The sequence below is a fragment of the Glandiceps talaboti genome, chromosome 12, assembly GCF_964340395.1.
Source record: "Glandiceps talaboti chromosome 12, keGlaTala1.1, whole genome shotgun sequence".
NCBI classification, from domain to species: domain Eukaryota; kingdom Metazoa; phylum Hemichordata; class Enteropneusta; family Spengelidae; genus Glandiceps; species Glandiceps talaboti.
This window is the reverse complement of record NC_135560.1, coordinates 490,846-518,748: the sequence shown is the minus strand read 5'-3', so window position 1 is coordinate 518,748 and position 27,903 is coordinate 490,846. Positions and strand designations below refer to the sequence as shown.

Below are 27,903 nucleotides of genomic sequence, written 5' to 3'. Positions count from 1 at the left end.
TTTTGAGATTTTAAGTCGTTTGAATCTCTTCTAAAATTGTATGGTTTTGATTTGATTTGATCTCAATCAAGAAACTGCAATGTTATTGTGCCGGCATGCCATAAAGTTGATTTGACCTGTGTCATGGCTTCTGCTACCGTAAAAAGCTGTAAGAATATTGTTTCTTTTATCACAAATTGTACTTTCATGAACAGCCGATAACATCTATGGAATAATATATTAATCCAAATGCAAAAATGTACCTGAAATTATGAAATGTACGGCAAGCATGTGGAGTGCACAATGTACGGCATGCATGTGGAGTGCACATGCTATACAAAATGTAGGTCATTCCAGTCATGATGATATTGTTACACTGTGTAACATTGTATCACATTCACAAGATGTTTAGGGGTGCATATCTGCACAGTGTGTGTGTACTAAAACAATGCAAATAAGAGGTCACAACCTTGATGGTGACACAACTGTGAAATCATGGATAATTTATCAATATTCCCATAAAAATGGAAGGTATGGAAGGCTACTCATCCCCAACTATATCCAGCGGAATTGTGTCTATCATAACACAACTAAGGATGGATATTTTGGTACATGAGTGTAAATGTTTTGTCAAACTCAAAGACCTACATAGTTACATCTTACACCACTTATCCAGCATAATCATGTCATATATTCAACTGAAGTTTATGTACTGCGTATGCATATAATTATGTATATGATTTACACTGCCAAAAAAGGAAAATTGAACTTTGTTCGAATAGCAAAAGGTATGTAGAGCTGATGACTTCGTTAACGTACATGTTTGTAAATGTCAGCGCAACTGAAGAGTTGTCGACAAGAATATGTTAAGATGGGGTTGTATTTTCAAGCTGAGTAATTTGTATTAAATCGTAATTTCACTTGGTATATCGTTATTTTTGTGTTATGCTGTCATTATTGCTAACAGTTGCCAACTTTTATATGTAATGTTTAACCGAAAACTAGCGAAGGCCTGTGATTTTTTTCACATTCCCACACACCAGTTTGTGTATAATAACAATAATAATTTTATTCTCATAAATCATACTCATAAATCATATGAATAAATTATAACAATATACTCAATGTACAAAGTTGAAAAGAGAAAAAGACTGAAAATAGTTGCATTTAGCAACTAATCGAGTTCAGCCTCATTACCAAGTGTACAGTTAGCAAAAATAATTTAAGTGACAACTGTTCCTGTTATGTATGTACATGTAGCGCCCTCCTTGTGCGTGGCATGTTGTAATGTACTCGGGCCTTTGTTAGGATCGTAATAACTTTAATAACGTAGGGTAAAATCGGAATATGGTCATCAGGAACTAGACTAGTAATGTATGAAGATAACGTAGAGTAAAATCGGAATACGGTAGTCAGAAACTAGAACAGGAAATCACGATGTGTGAAACACGTGTACGTATCAGCCATGTTTATACTTGAGTTCGATGAACGTGTTGTAGAACTCATAGTCCAAATTCGTAAAATAAAATGACAGTGTCTCTAAATTTTAATTTGAAATACATATATATGTAGCTGATTCATAAATCAAAGACAGAAAAAAACACACAACCGTTTTCAATGTTTTTAGTGGACGCGGACGAATTTAGCTGACGTATTACAGACCAAGAATTACATCATTGTCAACTATTAAATGCGTGTTACAGTGAAGTGATCGCATCCACTTTGTTGTGTGTTAGTTTTAAAACAACGCTACACGACGTATAAAAGTATGTGGAAAAGTTATGACATTGTATCAAATTGTAGACGTTGTATAAAAATAGGATACAATACAGCAATTTCGCGACCCAGCATGCAAGTTTTCAACCATAGGTAACACTGTCAATTTCAACCGCTCTTCATCTGCACCCAGATGGCCAAAAATCACCATCTGACGTCATCGTTTTTACAACCATACTTTAAAAGTTTGCTTCCCTTGATCTATCATACATACTGTACTGTACGTACGATGACGTTGAGAACAATGGTGTTGCTAAGCGTTTGGCACTTCAGCTTGACCCACTCAAACGTGGTTGCTATGCACTCAATGGGGTCTCACAGGATCTCTTGAGATCTTCCACGAGACGGATAATGCTTTATTAGACCTTGTAATCGGTACAGATCTTCTACATGTTAAGCTTTTATGACCACTCAGTTTGTCACTAGTTGCGTATTTTATTTTTACTTAGAGTAACAAAATATTTGGTATTTTAATAGCAAACCCATTTGTTTGCAGGTGTATGTCAGATGTATTTTTTACTAAAACATGGCATTTGTAAGCGTATTTTATGTTTCCATGGAAGCCACTATCCAATTTTAGATAATCTGTCTTACAATGGATAGCACTAGTGCATATATGCCAAAAGTAAGGAATTTATTTTGTACAAATTTAAAAAAAAAATATTTGCATAATATGGTGATTTAGGTTACCATGGTAGCCCATCTCATACATGTCAAAAACAAGGAAATTTTGGAAAAATGATCAACATATTATGGTAATATTGGTTACTATGGCAATGGATGTTAGTAAAATGACCCCCTTTTTTGAACTCAGGATAAAAAACTCTCCTGGGTAGGGTGGTTGATATTCAAATTATTATTAAAATTATGATTATTATATAATTAAGCAATAACCCTCGCCGAAGGCGGGTATACACGAGATTTTGGTACAATTCGCGACATATAGCACGAGCCGAATTGCGAGTGCTATATGGAGCGAATTGTACCAAATTCGAGTGTATACCCGCCTCTGGCGGGGGTTATTGCTATTATATTATATCAAATATGTGTCTATTTCTTCTAAATATGATTCTGTGGTTATTTATATGCCTGAAAAGGCGAATTCGCACCTACAGAAAAAGATCGTCTGTAATAGATCGTCGGGAACGAGCATATTTTGATGAGTGGATATGTTCATGTCGCCCACACACACACACTACATGAACACAAACCATACACTACATTGCATTGCATTGATAAATTACTTTATTTACATCATATAATGCATAACGAAAACGCGTTGAAAACTAGCAACAAAGAAAACGGGGCAAGAGGTCAAAGAAAGTAACAATTTTGTTTGGATATTTACATAAGAACAATACAATCTTGTACAATGCTAAAAATAGATGTCTCGGCGTTGAATCAGTTGAATCGGAGAAAGCTCGAGACAGTAAGTCAGAGACGCGACGTTACACAGTCTACTTTAATTTAATGGTTAACAAATTGAACATTGACTGAACCTGAAAATGTACAGTTTTGAAATAATCCTGACGCACTTGACTGATGGTTAAAAGTTAAATTGGTGTTGCTTGATTCAACGAAAGCAGGACGCTGAGACGGCTCGTTGCATGGGAGAACTTGTACCTTATCAGCCATGGTCAGTGATGTTGAAGCCACTGATCGATCGTTGCTTTCGATCGCAAGGTCATCAGTGGAATTATTTGGACTACTGTAACCCAAACTATTGGACAGGATACCTGACATACCTTTACTCTGAGGAAGTGTAACGTCGCGTCGTTTCCACATTCAGCTTGTATGTACTATTCCATTATGCTAGTTATGGGGCCCATTTTACCACTGCCAGCCGTGGTAAAATGGGATTTTACTACAGTTATTATCCAATCAGAATGGCACTTAGTAGCATGATATAATATAATATTTATTTAATTATTTAATTATTATTGAACATGGCATGGTTCTCCACAGTTGAAACTTCCTTTGGATCTTTGGTTCTGAGAACTAATTCTGCATTCTTGTATTCTATGGCTATATCTGTCATGTTGGTGGTATGGATCAACTCGTTGTCTATGAGTATGGAGGCTGGATCTGATTGGTTTTGCCATGGGAGTATACTGCATGGTGAAAGTTGGACTTGTGTAAGCATTTCTCTTGAAGATAGGTGGAGAAAATTTGGAGAATTCTCTAAAAGTCTTACTGTACCACTATTATTGAGATGAACATTGTTTTGGTATAGTGATGCATCAATTTTACCATTTTCTAGTAAGCCCCTGGGGGAAGTAGTCTGGGACGGGGGCTTATACATTGGGTTCGTCCGTCCGTCTGTGCGTGCGTCCAGAGCCTTATCTTGGACATTCATCGACCGATTTCTTTCAACCTTAGTAAATGGATAGTGAACTATGACTTACATATGCACAGCAATTTGTTTTGGGATGTAATGTAATTTAGCCAACTTAGAGCCATTTTTGGGTCAAAAAATGTGAATTTTGGTCAAAAAACATAAATTCCAAAAACTACTGGTCAGATTGGCCTGAAATTTCATGGGAATGTTATTAGAAGTATTATTTTGCAGATTTTCTGTAAAACATTTTGGCCCTAGCAACAATAAGCATGCCCATAGCAACAACCAAATGGCAGTGTGTTTTGGTGAAATAACAACCTCATCAGGTAGGCAAGTGAGCAAACATTCAAAAAATGTATGAAAATATCCTTAGCAACCATGATCACATAATAGCAACAGCCAAATGCAATTTAGCCGACCAAGAGCCACTTTTGGGTCAAAAATGTGATTATGAAACTTTTAACGTGTCTGAGACAGTTCCATGTTGTATTTATAAGTATGTGCCGATATTTAGAAGGCGGTAATGAGCTTCCGAAGAAGAAGACGAAACAGACACTGTTTTTTTTAAAGGCTGGTATTAAAGCCGGTAAATGTTTCCCGATCAATTTGCCAGAGTTCCCCATGTGTGTGGCCATGTTTATATGGCCACACACATGTCCCCATGTGTGTGGCCATATAAACTACTCTGGAAATGGCATTTTAACTAATAAAGAAGGCAGGTACACTTCGTAAAATATCTTCAGTTCGATAGTTTTTTTTTTTTTGTAAAAACAGTAAAAAAAATGCGTAGTCTGATTGTTTTCAATTTGATGCATATGATAATGTACATCCTGTCATGTCGTAATCAACGTATAAACTTAGAAATGTTGCCATTTTTGTATCTGGAAAATTACTACATCATGCCAAACACTGGTACATAGTGGATGACACAGGACAGTACATTCAACACATCACGCTTTTACATAAAAAAATCTCGCACTGTAAGACATGTTTAGCCATAGTTCTCTTCATCATGTTCAGATTTTTTGCACAAACAGTCAGAGATGATACTCAATACACCATGGTAGGGTATACGAGTAGGGCTTCATGGGGGGGGGGGACTTCAGTTCATTTTTGTAGACACTGAAAGAAGAGAAACTGCTCTGTGTCACTGTGGATGGAAATTGAAATAAAGCGAATACATAGTTTTCAAGAGGGATAGTTATCCGACAAAACTTTCTGCTATGATGAATTTGTGGGTATACGTTCGCTAAGAGATGGAAAGCTACATTAGTTGTTGACATAGACGATGAATCTGACTTTGGATTATGTGATTCAGAATTTAGTGAATCGTACAGTGAGGAAGGAGAGGACTGTGATCTCTTAGAGATTGCAGATAATGTAGATTTAATGATTCATTCACCCATATTATCTACAATCTATGGACCTTTCTATGGAATGAATACATTCAGTCTCAGACCACTATAGTCTATAGGAACATATGCGAGAATGAATATTCATAGTCTCTGGGTTCATAGTTACAAATGAAAATCTCTACTCACAGAGTCAAACATTACTTGGTTGCGAATCCAAAATTTGCTTCCAAGTTATTTGTTGACTCTGTGAGTGGAAATTGTATGTTGGAATAGTTGCTGTGAAGTGCATTGTAACTTGATGTGTGATTATTTTGACTGTCCACAGATTCCATCAACACATTTATCAAGTGGTTATTTTGACTCCACAGATTCCATCAACACATTTATGTAGTGGTTATTTTGACTGTCCATAGATTCCATCAACACATTTATCAAGTGGTTATTTTGACTGTCCACAGATTCCATCAACACATTTATCAAGTGGTTATTCTGACTCCACAGATTCCATCAACACATTTATGTAGTGGTTATTTTGACTGTCCACAGATTCCATCAACACATTTATCAAGTGGTTATTTTGACTCCACAGATTCCATCAACACATTTATGTAGTGGTTATTTTGACTGTCCATAGATTCCATCAACACATTTATCAAGTGGTTATTTTGACTGTCCACAGATTCCATCAACACATTTATCTTGTGATCATTTTGACTCCATAGATTCCATCAACACATTTATGTAGTGGTTATTTTGACTGTCCACAGATTCCATCAACACATTTATCAAGTGATTGTTTTTACTGTCCACAGATTCCATCAACACATTTATCAAGTGATGTTGAAGCCAAAGAAGTAGAGTCAGTTTACAGAGAATTATTTAGAAGAGACCCACAGTTGAAACTTTTGTATGTGACACCAGAAAAGGTTAGTTATAAATCTGGATTTTGAATATTGTCTTATGAATGTAGGATTGCTGCAATATAAACATTGAATATATAAAGGACATTTATCAACCAAGGTATACAGGAGCTAGTTTATGACATCTTAATAATATATATATATTATTATGGACCCCTCTATGATGACGCACTCAAAGCAAGTGGCTATAAAGACAACCTTGCTTACACAGATAGAATTGACACCATCAAGAGACAGGAAACGTAATGTCATCTGGTTTAATCCCCCATACAGTCAAAACGTAAGCAATAACGTCGGGAGAATTTTCCTCCAACTTCTTGGCCGTCACTTCCCTAAGGAGCACAAGTTACATCAAATTTTCAACAAGGGGAATGTGAAAGTGAGCTACAGTTGTATGAATAACATGGCTTCCATCATCAAAGCTCACAATACTATGATCCTTAAACGCGGAAATGAAGCTCCCATAGGGACATGCAACTGTCGTGATAAATCAACTTGCCCGCTTGATGGGAAATGCCAATCAGATAATATCGTCTACAGGGCCCAAGTCAAAATTAACAACAGAGATACCAAATCCTAAATTGGCTCAACAGAAAACAGCTTCAAAACGCGTTACGGCAACCACAAGTGTTCTTTCGCCAATAACAAATATGGAAATTGTACTGAACTTTCAAAGTGTGTCTGGAAAATAAAAGAGTCGGGCCACCAGTATTCCATCAACTGGGCTATCATTGCCCATGCAGCCGCCTACTCTAATGCAACAAAAAGGTGCAACCTGTGTCTTACAGAGAAGATGTTTATCATCAGTGCAAATAAATTGGGACTCCTTAATAAACGATCAGAACTGATTTCAAAGTGCCGCCATGAAAACAAATACATTCTTTCATTCCATGTCAAACCTCAACGCGCATCACATCCGGGTACCAGTTCTTCTGCGAGTTCGAATTCAATCACTTGAATTTCTGTTAAAATTTAGTCGTCCGAAGATCGCATTCAAGTGTGAAACTCTGAGTAACAGCTCCGTACCATAACTTGTGTATTTTGTGTAATACAGCTCTACTTCTCAGTATTGAGCGCTTTTCCTTCAGTTTATGACTTACCTCTTACACTGTATTATATATATATATACTACTTCTACTGTTATGGGTAATGGGGGTCTGTGCTCCCAATGCTAGTTCAAAACATAACATTTTCAATGCAGTGTTAGAATAATAATAATAATAATAATAATTTATTGTTTAAAGACCACTACACAAACATGTCTCAGTGGTCTGAACATTACAAAATGAGAAAGACTAGCAAAAGAGCAACAACAACAAAAATCTAACATAAGAACACAATGAATATTTTAAAAGCGTCTCTAAAAATATAATTGGATTTAAAAATTAGCAATCAATTTAAAAACATCAGCAATAGCATTGTCGGAAAATACACGTTTTGAAGACTCTTCTTGAAAGGAGCAAATTTCTCAAGTAGTCGAAGCTCAAGTGGTAAACTATTCCACAGTTTAGGAGCATACACACTGAAAGCCCTGTCACCATACGTTTTAAAAGGTTGTTTTCCATGATCTTTAATAGAGAAAGGATTCAGCCTGATTCCAACACTCTTTCTCGTATTATGTAATGGGTGATCGATACTGATAAGTTCGGACAAGTAGTTCGGCGCTACTTCTCCTTGACGGATAATTTTGAAGATAATACAAAGAATTTTATAACGAACTCGCTGTTCGATTGTAAATCCTTCAGCACTGGATTCACATCAGCTTGACGACCAATCCTCCATCTTGTCACCAATCAAGCAGCAGAGTTTTGAATATGTTGAAGTTTGTTCAATTTATATGCAGGTAGACCGAAAAACAAACTGTTACAGTAATCTAATTTCGATGTAACAAAAGCATGAACTAATTTTTCAGCACTAGACTGGTCCAACAGTTTTCGAATTTTACTCAACCGCCAGAGTGAATGAGACGCCCCTTACAAACATAATGAATATGCTCAACCACGAGTCCAAAAGAGTCAACCATCACACCAAGGTTACGCACAACAGTTGATGGTGAAATCATGGCATCACCTATACGTACATTAATCAAACCTGACTGTGAACAAACCGCACTATTGCGAGGTGTAAACCAGACAACCTCTGTCTTACCATCATTGAGCGCCAACTTATTTGTCATCATCCATTGACAAATTCCATCCACACATGCCTCTACACGTGTAACGACAGTGGGTTGAGCAAGGGTGTCAGAAGCAATATATAACCCAGAGTCATCAGCATATATAACCCAGAATCGTCGTGTTAGAACTGATCTCAAAGGTAAAATAAAGGTAACACTTTCAATTTCAATCATTGAAGTCAGTTACAACACGATTGTAAAATTGCATTGAAAATGTTATGTTTTGAACTAGCATTGGGAGCACAGACCCCATTACCCATAATGGTAGAAGTAAAATAGATACTACCAAACCAGAATGACTGTAGCATTGGGAGCACAGACCCCATTACCCATAACATTAGAAGTAAAACAGATACTATGAAAGCAGAGTGACTATAGCATTTCAATGAGGCTGCATAGTGTTTTTTAAGACCATTCGATATCTGGGGGGGGGGGGGATCTTGGAAGATTGGTGGAGAGTCATTATATTTTTTCCCACCTTGCCTGAGAATTATTTTTTTTCTCCTTCGCTTATGTTGGCAACTTTTTTTTTTCTTTGCTTCTTTTGAGATATGCGGATTTTTTTTTACGTCAATGTTGAACACCTACTTTTGTTGCCACAATTTTCTGTTTGGTTTTCGCACAGGGTAATACAGAGAGTGAAAAAATGCTGTTCTATCACACAGATTTTATTTAGAAAACTACATATTTCATACATGTTTGATTTTCAGTTAAATAAACATCATTGACAGTTTTTATGCCATGGTATGATGACACACTGAAAATGCAAATCGGAAACTTGATTGGTGAGCTCAAATGTTCAAATAGACTGGTCAGTTTCTCCAGCTTGGGGGGGGGGGGGGGGTGTTTTTTTACATTGGGCCGACAAAAAGTCACTGACCCCTGTGAATAAAGTTTCATAGCATCTGACAGTAAGATGTAGACGGAAGAGCTTTGAAACTGGGATATGTCCACCTCTTGTGTCAGTGTGTGTGAAGGTGGGGGGGGGGGGGGGGGGGGGGTTCTGGAGCCCTGGAGGATTTTTACTTCTAAAGGCAATGTTTAAGCTATTCACAGACACTTTCAGACAATAATTTACAAACTTTACAAGACAGCTCTAACATGTAAATGCAACTACGTGAGGTTGAAACATTTTTTAAATAAAGTTTCATAGCATCTTGATAGTAAGAGGTGGAGGGAAGAACTTTGATTTGAGGCTTGGACATGTCTACCTCTTATGGGGGGTCTAGTGGGGCTTTTGAAGTTTTTTACCAATTTTGGTGAATCTTGTTGGTTTAATGAATGAGTGGCCTCTGGGGTGATGGAGTCCAAGGGGGTGGGGGGGGGGGGTCCCCCCACCCGGCAGATCTGCAGTTTTTTGTTTCTATTTAGGCAATTTTTAGGTTATTCATTACCTCTGAGATATATATTGCCAAGCTACGAAAGCTAAAAGTAAATATAACTTTTTAAATAAGTATTCCATGTTATAAAGTGGGCCTGTAACATTGGTATAGGGGCATTGATATTGCATGTATAGTAAAGTTACTGATGTGTTAGAGCACTTTCGGAGGTCATACCTAGTGTACAATAGAAACTTGAATTTGAGTTGTGGTGTCGATACATGTAGTGTCTGAAATAGGAAGTATATTCATCCTTTCTGACAAATTCATACTGAAGAGACTAGAACAATTTAGATTAAGTTCTTTTATAAACTATCTAATAGTATGAAGATTATGATAACAAAACCTTCAAGTTCACTTTTGCCCCAAAGTGCAAGATAAGTGAAGCACTGATTGGGAAACAGCCAAACACTTACATGGCATGTTCTGTAACTAGTGTGGTAGCTAGGTATTAATGTATTATATGTATAATTTTATGTATAGTTATGTTTGAAACCTTACATGAAGTAATATTTAAACAATTTATGAAAGAACAAATATATATATGTACCACAGGCTAACGAAACTGACTGGTCCCTGACATGTGTTTGAAAATGTTTGTCATGATTTGACAAGTGTCCTGGTTGGAGAGGTACGAGCAGGTTGAACAGTATACTCGATCCTGTGCATCATTTCCCTGCCAAGACATTTTTTTTTCTAGCAGCAGTGGTCCATCTTTTTTTTTTTCCATCTTTTTTTTTTTCCATCACCCACTCATATCCGGATTTCTTTTTTCAAGCAACTCCACTTGGCATCTTTTTTTTCCTGAAATCTTCCAAGCCCCCCCCCCCCCCGGGATATCAAATGGTCCACCCCTTATTCTTTATTTTATAAGTTAGGTAAGAGTGGAATCAGAGGCAAAGTCTTGAATGTATTATTTGATATGTATAATTGGTAAAAGCATGCGTAAAGACACCTGGTAGTTGAACATTTTTTTCCTGTAACACTGGTTTACTACAGCAGGGTTCAGTTATTTCACCTCTTTTATTTAGTTTTTATATAAATGACGTAGAAGAGTACTTAGACACTGATATTTACTCTGGTGTCCACATGGGTCTCCTACGGCTGTATTACCTTTTTTTTGCAGATGACCTTGTTACTTTTAGTACCGTTCTAAAATTGGACTTCAAAGATTACTGAACAGTCTTATTACGTATCAATTTGAATAAAAGCAAAGTTATTGTTTTTAGAAAGGGTGGTCCACTATGTAGGTATGAAAGTTGGGTATTGGAAGGTAGAGCTATTAAAGTCGTCTCTTTTTAGTCCCCGCCGGACGAAGTCTGGGACGGGGACTTATGGATTGGGTTCCATCTGTCCGTGCGTCCGTCCGTCTGTCTGTCCGTCCGTCCGCAGCCGTTTCTTGGAGATGCCTGGACCGATTTTTTTCAAACTTGGTACAGGGGCAACATGCTATGGCATACATATGCACGTCAATTTGTTTTATGATACGATCCAATATGGCCTCCTAGCAGCCATTTTGTTTGCGAATTTTCCATGTCCAAAGCCATAACTCAGACATGCTTGAATAGATCTCATTCAAAGTTGGTATTAGGACAGTGTTCTATGACATACATGTGCATATCCATTTTCATCGTGACATGATCCAATATGGCTGCCTGGCAGCCATTTTGTTTGCGAAATTTCCATGTCCAAAGCCATAACTCAGACATGCTTGAACAGATCTCATTCAAAGTTGGTATTAGGACAGTGTTCTATGACATACTTGTGCATATTCATTGTTGTCGTGATACGTTCCAATATGGCCGCCTGGCAGCCATTTTATTTGCAAATTTTCCATGTCCAAAGCCATAACTCTGACATGCTTGAACAGATCTCATTCAAAGTTGGTATTAGTACGGGACAGTGTTCTATGACATACATGTGCATATCCATTTTCGTTGTGATACGATCCATGCAATATGGCTGCCTGGCAGCCATTTTATTTGCAAATTTTCCATGTCCAAAGCCATAACTCAGACATGCTTGAACAGGTCCCCACCCCCCATACCCGACCCATCCTTTATTGTTGAATGGTTTATTCCATCATGTCATCTTGAAGAGTAGGCATGTCCCATGTCCAATGAGGAGACACAACATTAGTAGGCATGTTCCATGTCCAACGAGCAGACACAACATATCTAAGTCTGTTTGATTTAGGTTCACAAGTGTTGTTGTGTGATCAGAGTAGTGATATCAAGAAAATGACAACATAAACTGCCAGTTCCCTAAAACCCAATGATAGCGGGGACTATGTCATTCTTAATGACTTGTTATAGATATCTTCGACTTTTCTCTTTGAGTGGGGGCAGTTGGTATAAAGCACAGAGTCTTTGTCTGATCAAGTGTGTAAGGCTTTGGTTAATTTGAAATCATCTTTGAGTAGATTTGGAGAAATACCGATCAGTGTTTTAATGAATGTTTGATACAAAAATCCTTCCCATCCTTCTATACAGAAGTGAAATTTGGGGCTTTCACAAAGCTCTAGATCTAGATATTGAGCGTGTGCAATACAAATTTTGTCATTACGTGTTGCGTCCTTACAGTAACATATCCAATCTCGTTGTTACTGAGGAACTTGGGCATTTTTCTCTCAAGGTTAATATGTTTGTAAGGATAATTAAGTATTGGTTGCATATATTAAATTTGGACAATTCTAGGTATGTTCATCATTGTTACCTGCATCAAGTCAATATGACTGAAAATGGATGGAACTATTGGGCACTGCACGTCAAAAATCTTTTATTTTCATATGTGATATTTCAAATCTCTTCTGCAGTATGAAAGTTATCTGTCAAATATCGATAAGATGATATTTTGAACAACTCTTTGTAGATTTAGAGCTTCTAATCACAATTTAGCAATGGAAAAGGGAAGGAGAGACGGGGTATCTATGGATAGAAGATTAATGTATTTTTTGTAATATTGGTAATTAAATTGAAGATGGATTTCATTTTTAGCACAACTGAACTGAGGTTCAGTAGTGCTATAGGGATCGCCCGGCGCCTGTCTGTCTGTGTGTGTGTGTGTGTGTGTGTGTGTAAACAACTTAAAGTCAAAAACTGCTGAACCGATTGCCATGATATTTGGTGGGTCCATTACCTTGGGTGTCTAGTTGGGAAATTGTTCAAATCAAAATGATCGCATCACAGGTGTGTGATTTGGGTCAAAAAATGTGTTTTTTGGTCAAAAAACTTAAACTCAGAAACTACTGGGGAGATTGGTGCGAAATTTGGTGGGAACATTCTTAAGGGGGTGCCGGGTGTAAAGTAAGATTTGTTCATGACATGATGATTCCATGAGTGATATGCAAATTAGGGCTAAAAATGTGTCTTTTTGGTTAAAAATCTATAATTCCAAAAGTACTGAGCAGATTGGGCTGAAATTTAATGGGAATGTATCTAGGGATGTATGGACGAAGAAATATTAAGCATACAATGATTCCATGAGTGATATGCAAATTAGGTGTAAAAATGTTCATTTTTGGTCTAAAACTTATATCTCAAAGAGTACTTGGCCACCGAGTCTGAAACTTGGTGAGATGTTTCTAAAAATGTTATTCTGCAGATTTTCTTCAAAACATTTTGACAAAATTGGCCCTAGCGACCATGACCACACCCTTAGCAATGACCAAATGGCGGTATATTTTGGTCAAAATAACAACATTATCTGGTAGGCAAATGAGCAAACATTCAAAAAATGTATGCAAATACCCTAGCAACCATGACCACGCCCATAGCAACAACCAAACGGTTGTGTATTTCACAAAGATAACAACAGGGATTAATAGTCAATTGAATAAACATTCAAAAAATGTATGTAAATTTGCCTAGCAACAAGACCACGCCCATAACAACAGCCAAATAATCACGTATATTGCAAAGATAACAACAGGAATAGAAAGACAAATGAATAAACATTCAAAAAATGTATGCAAATGTGCCTAGAAACAAGACCACGCCCATAGCAACAGCCAAATGATCACATATATTGCAAAGATAACAACGGGGATTAATAGACAATTGAATAAACATTCAAAAAATATATGTAAATATGCCTAGCAACAAGACCACGCCCATAGCAACAGCCAAATAATCATGTATATTGCAAAGATAGTATCAGGAATTCATACACAAGTGAACAAAAACATACAAAAATGTATGCAAATATATCTAACAACATGACCACGCCCATAGCAACAGCCAAATGATAGCATATATCGTAAAGATAGCAACATGGTAGGATACGTAACTGGATAGTCATTCAACAAATTACCACTTATTGTTAGCATGGTCTACCATATGGATAAACATTTTTAGAAACTGTACAGTTGTCCTATAACGCCATTGGCGGTATTTTTGTCAACAATTGAGAGAATTATATATCCCACAATATTTCTGTCAGCCTCCTTCGCAATTTAAATTTTATTCTTTGATGGAAACAAATCATGTTCATAATTTAGCAAAGTTTGTATTTTTCGGTTTTCGTTTAAGTCAAAGTATGATAGACTAATTTTGGTTTTTTTAACTATTATTATGTGGATTTGTATGTACCATTGCTGTTTGTCACTTTTTAACTATTACGGTATTATGTGGATTTGTATGTACCATTGCTGTTTGTCACAACAAATTTCTACATTTGCAGTTTTTTAGATGTATTGATTTCTGTGCGTTGGGCCGGTGGCCACCGTATTATGAAAGCACATTATTACACATGCATATAAAATGATACATTTAATCTCAGAGTAAACAGAAATCAACATCACTATTGGATGAATCAAGGGAGGGTCAAACACAGAACCTGTTATATGTGTTCACAGTGAGGTGATATCAGTGCCTGTATTTTCTTTTTAGTAGAACTGAACTGAGGTTCAGTAGTGCTATAGGGATCGCCCGGCGTCTGTCTGTCTGCCTGTGTGTGTGTGTGTGTGTGTGTGTGTGTGTGTGTGTGTGTAAACAACTTAAAGTCAACAACCGCTGAACCATTTGCCATGATATTTGATGGGTCCATTACCTTGGGTGTCTAGTTGGGAAATTGTTCCAATCAAAATTATCTGACCACTGGTTTGTGATTTTGGTCAAAAAATGTGATTTTTGGTAAAAAAAATTTAAACTCAAAAACTACAGGGCAGAAATTGGGTTATTGGGCTGCAATTTGGGTGAGACATTCTTCAGGGTGTTTTTACTAAGAATTGTTCTTGATATGATGGGCCCATCAGTGATATGCAAATTAGGGCTAAAAATGTGTCTTTTTGGTCAAAATTCTATAATTCCAAAACCACTGAGCAGATTGGGCCAAAATTTAATGAGAATGTATCATCTCCTTAAATACTACTTGTCAGATTGCTTTGATATCTGGTGTGTTGATGTGCAGGGGGTAGCTTACTCAGATTTGTTAATTTCAAGTCAGCACATCTTCTTTTCTATTTTTTATGATTTTTTTTTTAATTTGTAATTTAACAAAAAAATTAATATGTTAATGAGCATTGTCACCGACGCCATATTGGAAATCAGTCCGCGAGACTTTAAGTAAACTGCCACTTTTCAAAAGACACTATTGACGTCAAACATGCAATGTAATATGTGCTATAGTCATAATTCTACGCATTGTGCGCCCAAAGGGTTTGTTCGAAACAGGGTTGTAAACTTCAAATCCAAATTTTGCACCCCTTCTACATAATCAGCCAGTCCACAACAAACCACATTTGCATACAATCTATCCTCATATGCTCCAGATAGCGACACTTTGAATGGCTGCTCACGGGCCTTATTTTTTGGTATTTTCAACTCGCCGTAACTTTCACTAGAGTTCCCCATTTTAGATACTGAAAACGCCTAAACCTCAACTCACATCTCTTCTTCTGTGCCAGCAAAATAAATTTTGGCATTACATTTAGGAATACCGATTTTCCGACGAATTCGGAACGCATACTTGAGGCCCTGAAATTTACACCCAGTTTTTCGCTCATATTTTCCTCAATACAGACTGGAAAGTTTACAAATTTCACAAAAAGGTGGATTTTTTATGGTGTCTGCAATCCATGACAAAATTACAACTCCTCCTTTTGCTATTCTTATTTCAATTTTACAACTCAAATATCTATTTTTCTGTTCTATATTCCATTTTACAATTCGTCATTCCAATTCTTATTTCAATGTTACAACTCAAATATCTATTTTTCTGTTCTATATTCCATTTTACAATTCGTCATTCCAAAGCAAAATGAGGAGTTGTAATTTTGTCATGTAATTTTTACAATTACAACTCCTCCTTTTGCTATTCTTATTTCAATTTTACAACTCAAATATCTATTTTTCTGTTCTATATTCCATTTTACAATTCGTCATTCCAATTCTTATTTCAATTTTACAACTCAAATATCTATTTTTCTGTTCTACCGGGTATATTCCATTTTACAATTCGTCATTCCAAAACTGAATGCAATTAAACAACTGAACTTTCATTTCTGAATGAAATTTTACAACTCAACTTTCCATTTTTAAATTCTGTATTCTATTTTCCATGTTTAATTCTGTATTCTATTGTACAGTTCGACATTCGATTACTCTGCTTCCTGTTTCATTCGACTACTCATTCTTCTAAACCCAAAATCAAATGTGTAACTGTGAAAGTACAAGGTTTAAATACAATGGAATGATTAAAAAAAATTGGCTGAGTCTGCTGACAGGCGCCGGTCACAAGACACTCCGTAAATTTGAATATTAGACGATGTTATGTCTACTAGTGTACAAGTTGAATGTTGTTGACAATTAAGCTTATGGACAGTGTTTTTGGTAAATTTGTTAGAAAATTGAAATTCGAATTGCCTCAAATTTATTTTAGATCCCTAGTTTAGTTCATTCATTATTAAAATTTTCCAGGGTTAAAGCTGTAAGACACTGGAATTATTTATAGCCAACCTCAAAAATCCTGTGTGTGTGTGTGTGTGTGTGTGTGTGTGTGTGTGTGTGTGTGGGTGCACGCTCATGCGTGCATTTCCCAGTCATTATTTTTCTGAGATTTTGTGTAATTTTCTTATAAAATGGTGACTATGGTATAAAAGTACAATATTTTACCAACTTTCTGTGTAAAATGTGTTTTATAGTGAGACATCATAGGACCACTAACCACTAACCACTTTATTACATTGCTACCAAAATAAAAACTAAAAAGAACAGCGGAGCTATTCTGATCGATAGGTCGCTTGTTGGTCAAAAACTTATATCTCAAAAAGTGCTCAGTCAATGAGTCTGAAACTTGGTGAGATGTTTCTAAAAGTGTTATTCTACAGATTTTCTTCAACAATTTGACAAAATTAGCCCTAACAACCATGACAATGCCCTTAGCAACAACCAAATGGCAGTATATTTTGGTCAAATAACATCATCTGGTAGGCAAATGAGTAAACATTCAAAACATGTATGCAAATACCCTAGCAACCATGACCACACCCATAGCAACAGCCAAATGGTATTTCACAAAGATAACGGATTAATAGACAAACATTTTTAAAAGTATGTAAATATGCCTAGCAACAAGACCACGCCCATAGCAACAGCCAAATAATCATGTATACTGCAAAGATAACAGGAATAGAAAGACAAATGAATAAACATTCAAAAAATCTATGCAAATGTGCCTAGCTCAAGACCACGCCCATAGCAACAATCAAATGATCACATATATTGCGAAGATAACAACGGGGATTAATAGACAATTGAATAAACATTCCAAAAATGTATGTAAATTTGCCTAGCAACAAGGCCACGACCATAGCAACACCCAAATAGTCACGTATAATGCAAAGATATAAGGAATTGACAGATAAATGAATAAACATTCAAAAATGTATGCAAATGTGTTGAAGAAAATCTGCAGAACAACAACACCATGCCAATAGCAACAGCCAATGATCACGTATATTGCAAAGATAATATCAGGAATCTATACACAAGTGAACAAAAACATACAAAAATGTATGCAAATATATCTAACAACATTACCAAGCCCCTAGCAACAATCAAATGATCACAGATATTGCAAAGATAACAACGGATTTAATAGACATTGAATAAACATTCAAAAAATGTATGCAAATGTGCCTAGCAACAAGACCACGCCCATAGCAACACCCAAATGATCACATACAGGGGTGAACAAATCCACTGGTCTGAAGTCCGGGACCAGTGATTTTTTGGGGTGGACCACACAAATTTGACCTTGTCTGGTCCGTCGGACCAGTACCTTAAACTGTAAATAACCATGTTAAAAAGTAGGAACAGCAACAACTGAATGTGAACAAACAAGAAATATGATCACGATGGAGCTAAAACTACATGCCTTGCATGACCTTTCAATGGGTCATGAAGTATAATCAGATGACTTCCGACGTCAAACCAGCAATATGCACTATAAGGGGGGGGGGGGGGGGGGGGTGAACTTTGACAGTTGGATGGCTGGTGGTGCGTGAATACATCATAGTAGCGGCCTTACACTGTAGTTTATTTCACTGAATCAACAACAATGTGAAATGATAGACAGGAGATAACACTCAACGCACATGTGGCTCATATCATTACTAGTAGGGACATACCGGTTTAGGGACACAAGAATTAGGAAGACAAGAATAATAATTTCATTGTATAATAATTCAAATGTATTAAATGAAACCTTTTATTTGCTATCATTCTGTCAGCATTGATTGTATTATTGTTTTTATTCATAAAGGAGCTTCAAATGATTTATAGTAGAACCCCTTTCATGAAATGAAGTCATCCAAGTGACGCACAAACTTCATGTTATCCCACAAAAGTCCTGAACAAAAGTTACGAATATTGCCCTAAGGATCAAACAGCCTGATCGCCTGGCTAAAAACGTAAACATCTACTACGAAGGTCAATTCAAGCTAAATAACGATGGTAAGATAGCAATGCACGATTAGCCGACATCTACATCGGATTTTAATCAGATTGAATGTACCCCAATCATACAACCTTTTATAAAATGCTGGTTTTCCTCCAATCCTAATATGTGAATTATTCCAAATAATCTCCTGAGCTATTTCAATACTGGTTGACGGTTTCTTCCTATTTACTTTTGGTAGAGTAATTAAACCAACTGTTTAACTCCTCTTTGTAAAACAAAGGCAAGTTACCCAAGCCTAAACAGGAGGGATCAAAGTTGCAGCAAAGAAGAAATCTAAGACCTCCAATTTTATTAAAATAGAATTTAGTGACCGTGTCACAGTGGATTCTAAAAGGTGTTTTAACCACATCACTTTTATTGCTTGATCAGTAATGGCTATTGATGGTAATTTAAGACCCCCTTCTGAAATTTGACTGATCATAGTACTCCATTTCACTTTAGGTCTTTTATTATTCCAAATGAAAGAATTAATAAGTTTCTGAGCTGCAAATTTGATATCCTGAGGAATAACTAAAGAAGACATTTGGTAAATAAACTGGGAAATCCCAAAAGTCTTTGAAAGAAGGGTTTGCCCCTAAACCCAATATCCCTGCTAGACCAAATATTTAGCTTTGTCCTCAGTTTTACCAAAATTATTCTCAAAGTTTGCCGTAATATTGTATGACAAATAGATTCTAAGAAGGTCAACTGATCCTGAAGTGGGGGTGAAGCTGCATATTTTATCTTTACATTTACGTATGGAGCCCTATAAAGCCTTGCTTATTTTAAGACTTGAACAAATAGAAAACAGCTGAATAACTGATAAGCTTGCAATAACAGAATCTTTGTCATTGAGAAGGGTTGACATATCGTCTGCAAATAAAGTCAATTTTGTGCTATTGTTTCCAAGGAGTTTTACCCCATTTATCTCATCTGTATTTCTGACAGCAATGGCAAGAAGCTCTATTTTAAGAATAGAAAATGATCATAGACAGGGGGCACAATTGCCTAATACCTCTAGAATGCCTGAACCAACCACTGGAGTGACCATTGTTTACAACTTTTTATATTGGTATAAGAAACCTTAACCCATAATAATTGAGGGACCAAACCCAAACAAATTCAAAGACTTGAACATAAGTGGCCACTTGAGGCTATTGTGTGCCTTCTGTAAGTCTACAAGTAGTAAGACAACAGGGGCATTTGTCATTTTTGTGTACTCAAGACAATTACAATAAGGTGAATGTTTTCTGCAATATTCCTGCCCTTTATGAGAAAGTTCTTTGGTCATGGTGAATTACTGAAGGAATGACACTGCTCATTCCCTTAGTGATTGCTTTACTAGTAACTTTATAGTCAATGTTGAGCAGTGATATTGGTCTCCAGTTCTTGATTTTTTCAAGTGTCTGACCGGACTTTGGAATTAAACTAATTACCGCTTCACATTGTGAAGTAGACATTTCACCTTGATCAATAGCATAGTTAAGGGTGGCTGTGAAATTGTCTCCCAAATCATCCCATAGAGCTACATAGAATACCACCAAAAGGCCATCCGAGCCTGGGGAATTATTTTCCTGCATTGACTTCAATATTTCACTGAAACCTTATTTCACAGGTGTCGTATACTTTTATATCACAAAATTATGATTTACACTTTCGCATTTTAACAACATCATAACTGTACAGGTTAATGTTTACAAACAATTCAACATAGTTCTGATCATATTACTCTACTTTGATGTCAGAAGTGTAGTAATATGGAATGTATCGATTTTATATTATATTAGACACAGTATACTTTGATGTCAGAAGTGTAGTAATATGGAATGTATTGATTTTATATTATATTAGTATACTTTGATGTCAGAAGTGTAGTAATATGGAATGTATCGATTTTATATTATATTAGTGTACTTTGATGTCAGAAGTGTAGTAATATGGAATGTATTGATTTTATATTATATTAGTGTACTTTGATGTCAGAAGTGTAGTAATATGGAATGTATCGATTTTATATTATATTAGTATACTTTGATGTCAGAAGTGTAGTAATATGGAATGTATTGATTTTATATTATATTAGTGTACTTTGATGTCAGAAGTGTAGTAATATGGAATGTATTGATTTTATATTATATTAGTGTACTTTGATGTCAGAAGTGTAGTAATATGGAATGTATTGATTTTATATTAGTATACTTTGATGTCAGAAGTGTAGTAATATGGAATGTATCGATTTTATGTACTTTGATGTCAGAAGTGTAGTAATATGGAATGTATCGATTTTATGTACTTTGATGTCAGAAGTGTAGTAATATGGAATGTATTGATTTTATATTAGTATACTTTGATGTCAGAAGTGTAGTAATATGGAATGTATCGATTTTATATTAGTATACTTTGATGTCAGAAGTGTAGTAATATGGAATGTATCAATTTTATATTAGTATACTATGATGTCAGAAGTGTAGTAATATGGAATGTATCAATTTTATATTATATTAGTGTACTTTGATGTCAGAAGTGTAGTAATATGGAATGTATCGATTGTATATTAGTATACTTTGATGTCAGAAGTGTAGTAATATGGAATGTATTGATTTTATATTAGTATACTTTGATGTCAGAAGTGTAGTAATATGGAATGTATTGATTTTATATTATATTAGTATACTTTGATGTCAGAAGTGTAGTAATATGGAATGTATCGATTTTATATTATATTAGTATACTTTGATGTCAGAAGTGTAGTAATATGGAATGTATCGATTTTATATTATATTAGTGTACTTTGATATCAGAAGTGTAGTAATATGGAATGTATCGATTTTATATTATATTAGTGTACTTTGATGTCAGAAGTGTAGTAATATGGAATGTATCGATTTTATATTATATTAGTATACTTTGATGTCAGAAGTGTAGTAATATGGAATGTATCAATTTTATATTATATTAGTGTACTTTGATGTCAGAAGTGTAGTAATATGGAATGTATCGATTTTATATTATATTAGTGTACTTTGATGTCAGAAGTGTCGTAATATGGAATGTATCGATTTTATATTAGTATACTTTGATGTCAGAAGTGTAGTAATATGGAATGTATCGATTTTATATTATATTAGTGTACTTTGATGTCAGAAGTGTAGTAATATGGAATGTATCGATTTTATGTACTTTGATGTCAGAAGTGTAGTAATTTGGAATGTATCGATTTTATATTAGTATACTTTGATGTCAGAAGTGTAGTAATATGGAATGTATTGATTTTATATTAGTATACTTTGATGTCAGAAGTGTAGTAATATGGAATGTATTGATTTTATATTATATTAGTGTACTTTGATGTCACACCCTGGGAATATGAGTGTCTATGCTTATGATAAAACAAGTTAGGTACTAATCTTTTGTTCCTCATCCTGTGTGTCCTAACAGATAAGTTCCAGTGCTAAATTGATGACAACACTTGAGAATCTGTATGCTCGGAATTTGCTAGCCCGATTTGTTATTGATGAAGCACATTGTGTTAGCCAAGTAAGTATTCTTGCAATAGTATCAATATATTGGGAAAAAAGCTTTGATTACTGACTAATAATTAATTGACTTGACTGTTCCTTACACTTTAAATATGATTTGATGAGAAATATGAAATTGTTGGTAGGTGACACCCTTCTCCCAAGTTCTTGTAGTGTGAGTTGATACAATGTGCAGTAACTTGTTGTTAACCAGATTTAAACTGAATGCCTCCTGTAAGGGCAAAATCATAATTTTTGGGCCAACACACATTGTTGGAATGCAAAATCCTGAACTATAGCTATTATACATGATGTACGGAAATTAATGATATGAAACTGTATGAAATTTGAGGCTTACAGAATTAACAAATTTGCGTAATTATGAAAAACACCATTAAATATCTGTTTAGCTTCTAATTTGTATTAACAAGCTCTAGATGACACATGCATATCCATCAATCCATGTACTCAATTATCTGAAATTTGCAGCCTGCATTCCAAAGGTCAGGGGTAGGTAACAAATATTAATTAAGAGCAGATCGATAAAGAAATGGGTACAAAAATACATGTTGTGAGGAAATTCTACATAATACCAGGTACAAGGAGGTTAGTTGCAGATGAAATCTACATAGTTACGAACACGAAAGTCCTAATTTTGCCAGCCTTCATTTTGTGTTCAACATGGCAGCAAGTTTGAGTGATACTGGCCAAAGTAAGAATTAGTCGATTTCTGCATTGTGAGAGGAGTTAGCAAAACACTTGTTTTACTGTGGGGATGTCCTATTCTAAACACATGAATGATCTTGATGCCTACATATTAGCATATTCTATATGCAAGCTATGGCATTCAATATTTAAAGCCAGCCAGCTGACTCGTTTTTATCTGATTCTTGCATTACCATATGCTGATGGAGGGAGTTCCTTCATGTACATGTTACATGTACATGCATTCATATTGTGATTGTTCGTGTGTTTAGAATGGGACATCCCCACGGTAGACAAAGTTTTTTGCTAACTCCTCACAAGCATTGCATGATCAATGAAATTTTCCATGCTGTGTCTGTTAATTCATTCATCCTGGAACGCTTACTATATGAATACATATTTATGATTTTTGGAAGCAGAAATTGACTATTTCTTACCTTGGCAAGTATCGCTCAAACTTGCCGCCATGTTGAATACACAATGGAGGCTGGGAAAATCATAACTCCCGTGTTTGTAGCTGTGTAGATTTCATCCACAACTGGCCTCCTTGTACCTGGTACTATGTAGAATTTCTCGATCGGAATCTTAACTAACATTTGTTACCTACCCCTGAAGATATGGCCTAATTATCAAAATGATTATTTATGCAAATTGTACATCACTTTGTTATGGTTACGCATGTACTAAATTATATTAATATTGAAGTATGCATTCTTAAGCTGTGACATGGAATCATGATGGTCAAATGGTTAAGAGTGGCCAGCTTGGAATCTGCAGGTTACAGGTTTGAGCACCATCGCTGCCGTTTGTTTCTGAGTGGCTAAAGTCCTTTGGTAAGATTTGAACCACGACTGTGCCTCAGTCAACCCAGCTGTATAATTGGGGACCTGGTAGGATATAGGTTGCAATGTGAATGCTTTAATCCTATGCGCTTATAAAGACTGCAATGTGTATACTCCTCAGGGAGTTGAGGAAGTATAAAGGGCTGTTGTGTCACTATAGATTCATGCTAGGGGTAATAATTGTGAAGCGCTTTGAGCACATAGTGGGAAAGTGTTATATACATGTCAAATGCAACGTTATAATATTATTATATAGCTTAATTACTGAAAATCATTAAAGCGTTAACCTAAATCAACAAATTTTATAGGACATATGCACTTTTTCATGTGTAAAATATGTGCTAAATTATATTGAATCTGAAGTATGGCTTCCAAAGATATAGCCTAATTGCTAAAAACCATTATATAATTATATGCAATTGACTAATTAATGTTTATTGGATATTTACCAAAATTTAATCTGTTCATGTCATTACCATATGGAAGACATGTAGCAAGTTTCATTAAAATTGATGTAATTGTTTTTGAGTTATCGTGTCCAAAGACAGACAGACAGACTGACAGACACACATGCACACAGACAGACAGACAGAGTCTGTCAGAAGTATAACATAACCTCCCCTTATGGGAGGTAAAAATGAGTATGTTCTTTCTTTTAACTCATTATGGGACGATCGCACAATGTAACACACAAGGTCAATAAGCGAACTTCGTTCTTTTGGGGGAGGGGCTCCGTCATCATTGCAATTGCTGAACTTCATTTTCGCACTTCTAACCAAATTTTGATGGAAAACTTTCACTACTTCAACAGCTTTTTTACTAATGAGATGTAGATAAGTTGATAGAAAATTTACTTCTAATGTGAGATATGGTAGTATGGTAGAACTATAATGTGTTTACATCAAGTTTTTACATAACATAGTGGTGTGGCCACTACAGTTTTCATCACAGTTTGCATATACATCATCAGAGTGTCTGGTACCACTGCCTATGCACTATCCATTCCTGACTGGAATGGCTAGTGCCACCTCCACATTTCCCAACAAATACATCACAGAGCTCCTCAAATGCTTTCATTCTACCTTTAAAAAAACAAATGCAAACCAATTATTTCATTTCTCATGCAGCACACAACCACTCAAAAAAATTCCATTGGCAGCCATTTGGCCGGGCATGTACTGGTGTCATGTGTAAACACAATAACACTGACAATTGTGAAGACACCGCCGCTACAAAAACTTTTTGAGTGGTTATGTGCTGCACAAAAAATGAAATAATAGGTTTCCTTTTGGTGTTTAAGGTAGAATGGAAGTGTTTGAGAAGTTCTGTGTGATTTATTTGTTGGAAAATGTTCACCAACAAGAATATCGTGGGTGGTGGCACTAGCCATTTCAGTGAGGAACGGCTAGTGCCACAGTGGCAGTGGTCTCTCCAGTGAAGGCCAGCTACTGACACCAGGGTGGTACTAGACTTGGCCTTACATCATATATATTGTGTTTGATGTTGCACTTTTGAGCATTTGTTTAGGGGGAGAGTGGAGAGGTTTTGACCTAAACAAACGATGTTCGTTTGTTGAGCTTGTGCAACATCGTGTGATCATCCCTCTCTTATTTGTTGTCTCATTGATATTTAGTGGGGACATGACTTCAGGCCAGACTACAAACGTTTGCATAAACTACGGGAAAAATTCCCCAATGTACCAATTATGGCATTGACAGCAACAGCTACACCACGTGTACGTGCCGATATTGTAACACAGTTACGAATTCAAAACCCTATCTGGTAAGCAGAAATCATTTTTAATCTCCAATGGGCACTGCCCAAAGGGGACTTATACATTTGGTTCCATCTTTGCGTGCGTGTCTGTTCACTATCCTATCTCTAACATTCATCAACTGATTTCAACCAAAGCTGGCATAAATGTAGTACCAGTATACTATGTGAGATATTTGCACAGCACTTTGTTTTTCGACCGAATCAAATAGGGCTGCCATTCTGACATATTTGATTCAGTCGTAAAAACAAAGTGCTGTGCATATGTCACAAATGGTATGTTGCCTTTATGCCGGTTTGGGTGAAATCGGTTCGTTCATGCCAAATGGTGGCCATATTTGTTGTTAAATTTAACAATATGCATCATAACTTTGGCAGTACATGTATAATACGTAGTGACTCCATTCAAGTGCCTACACCCATATTATCAAATATGAGATGTCTTTTAAGACTATGACCTTTGACCTTGAAAGTTTTTCAAGGTTAAATAGCCCAATTGGGTTACTGTGAACCGGAAAATTATTCGCGCATTTTTAATTTCGCGCAATTTCGCGCTCGACCGTGACCGCGAAATTAAAACTGCGCGGATGTACTTGTGTGCGCCCCCATGCGGCAAGTATTTAACTTCTTTCTTTTTTGTTACAATCACTCCGTATACAACCACTCACGGTACACGCAAACACACTGACACACGAGTTTTCAGACAACACCCAATAAAGTATTTGCAACGAAGTTTTACAAAGAATTATGAATCTTTATTTCCAATTTTGCATAGAATCTCAGAGGAGTACTGCTGATAAGACCCTCGCTTCCGTTTTGTAGAACCGTTGTTTGTTTTGATGAGGCACGCATCGATGTTTTCGTTGACCTCGACATGTAGATAATTGACTTTGGCTTTCCCATCGGCATGCAAGGGTAAACAATGCCTTCTGTAAACATGCTATACCAAATCATATACTGTTGTCCTCGCTTGGTACATGTAATTCCGACATCTTTGCTACCTCTGATTTGCAAAAAGATGACTTCAATTCTGGTCGACACGTTATGTGACTGACCAACCCTACGGAGAAATGGTATGTGCTATGGTGCGTCTTGTACAATCTTATCTAATGTTATCAGCAATAAAGGAAGTCACGTTGACAGCATGAACAGTCCTAGAACACCGTGGGAGTTTATTTTAGAACATGACAGATATAAACAAAGTCATAAAGCTTTCCGTCAAAAGACATCAGAGGCACCGGCTGTTGTTTTGTGTCACTTATCTTGTTGTCTTTACCTAAATTGTCTCTGCTTGAAGCTCACTTCATGCAAGCAACCGCAACGCTCTATATTCCATAGTTGTATTTTTGTTTGCATGGTTGTTCATGCCATTTTATTGATACAAGAATCATATACAGTATTGTAAGTAACGTGTAGCAATCGGATCATTCTCTGTGACTTCGGATACTGAGTATCAAAATGTAACCAACGTGACCTTTTGAACTTCATTCCAAAAAGACGCAAAACAGAGACACTGACGTGATTTGATTAGTGTTTCACCAAACGTGTGACTGTACCATATTGACGCATGTGTGTTGACGGCTCCTGCTTTGAGGCTGTGAGCTACCCGACTTTCGTATTGTGTGATCTGGTAACTTGTTTAGTACATAATTGAACAAATTAACACCTACATTTGTCACAAGTCAACGTGTCACAGTATCTTCGCAGTTGGAAACAATAGAGCACTGCAACTGACGGATGCCGACAGAGCAATACTGCCCATCAATCAGTGTCAAATTTCATTGTTCTCAGCTCAACGTATTGTTTATGTTCACACAAAAAATCCACTGAAGGCCTTGCGCGAAAATTAAACTGCGCGTAACCACCGTGATCTCCCAAAGCGCGAAAATAAGACTGCGCAATAATTTTCCGGTTCACAGTATCTTCATAGCTTTTTGAATGAAATGGTTCAAGCGGTGATATTTTATCATGTCTTGCTTTTTACTTTGTGAGACATATGTATGTCACTTAATTTCACGACCTTGACCTGAATAGCAAAAATGGCAGCCATGTTTGTGATAAACTAGCACATTTTACCTGTTATCGCCAAAAGTTTGATACATACATGTATGAACACCATTCAAATGTCTACCCTCATATTATCAATGATGAGCTTTCTAATGAGACATTGACCTTTGACCTGACAAACATTTTCAAGGTGAG

General features: G+C 36.2%; 1 protein-coding gene across 1 annotated transcript in view; it reads left to right on the top strand.

Moving 5' to 3' along the window:
- Positions 1-27,903, top strand: part of LOC144443580 (recQ-like DNA helicase BLM) — a 125,489-nt gene that overhangs the window by 16,739 nt on the left and 80,847 nt on the right. The window contains exons 5-7 of the mRNA XM_078133118.1: positions 6,261-6,374; positions 22,302-22,400; positions 25,562-25,710. Of these exons, the coding sequence (XP_077989244.1) occupies positions 6,261-6,374; positions 22,302-22,400; positions 25,562-25,710 (362 nt within the window). The remainder of the gene's footprint in view (positions 1-6,260; positions 6,375-22,301; positions 22,401-25,561; positions 25,711-27,903) is intronic.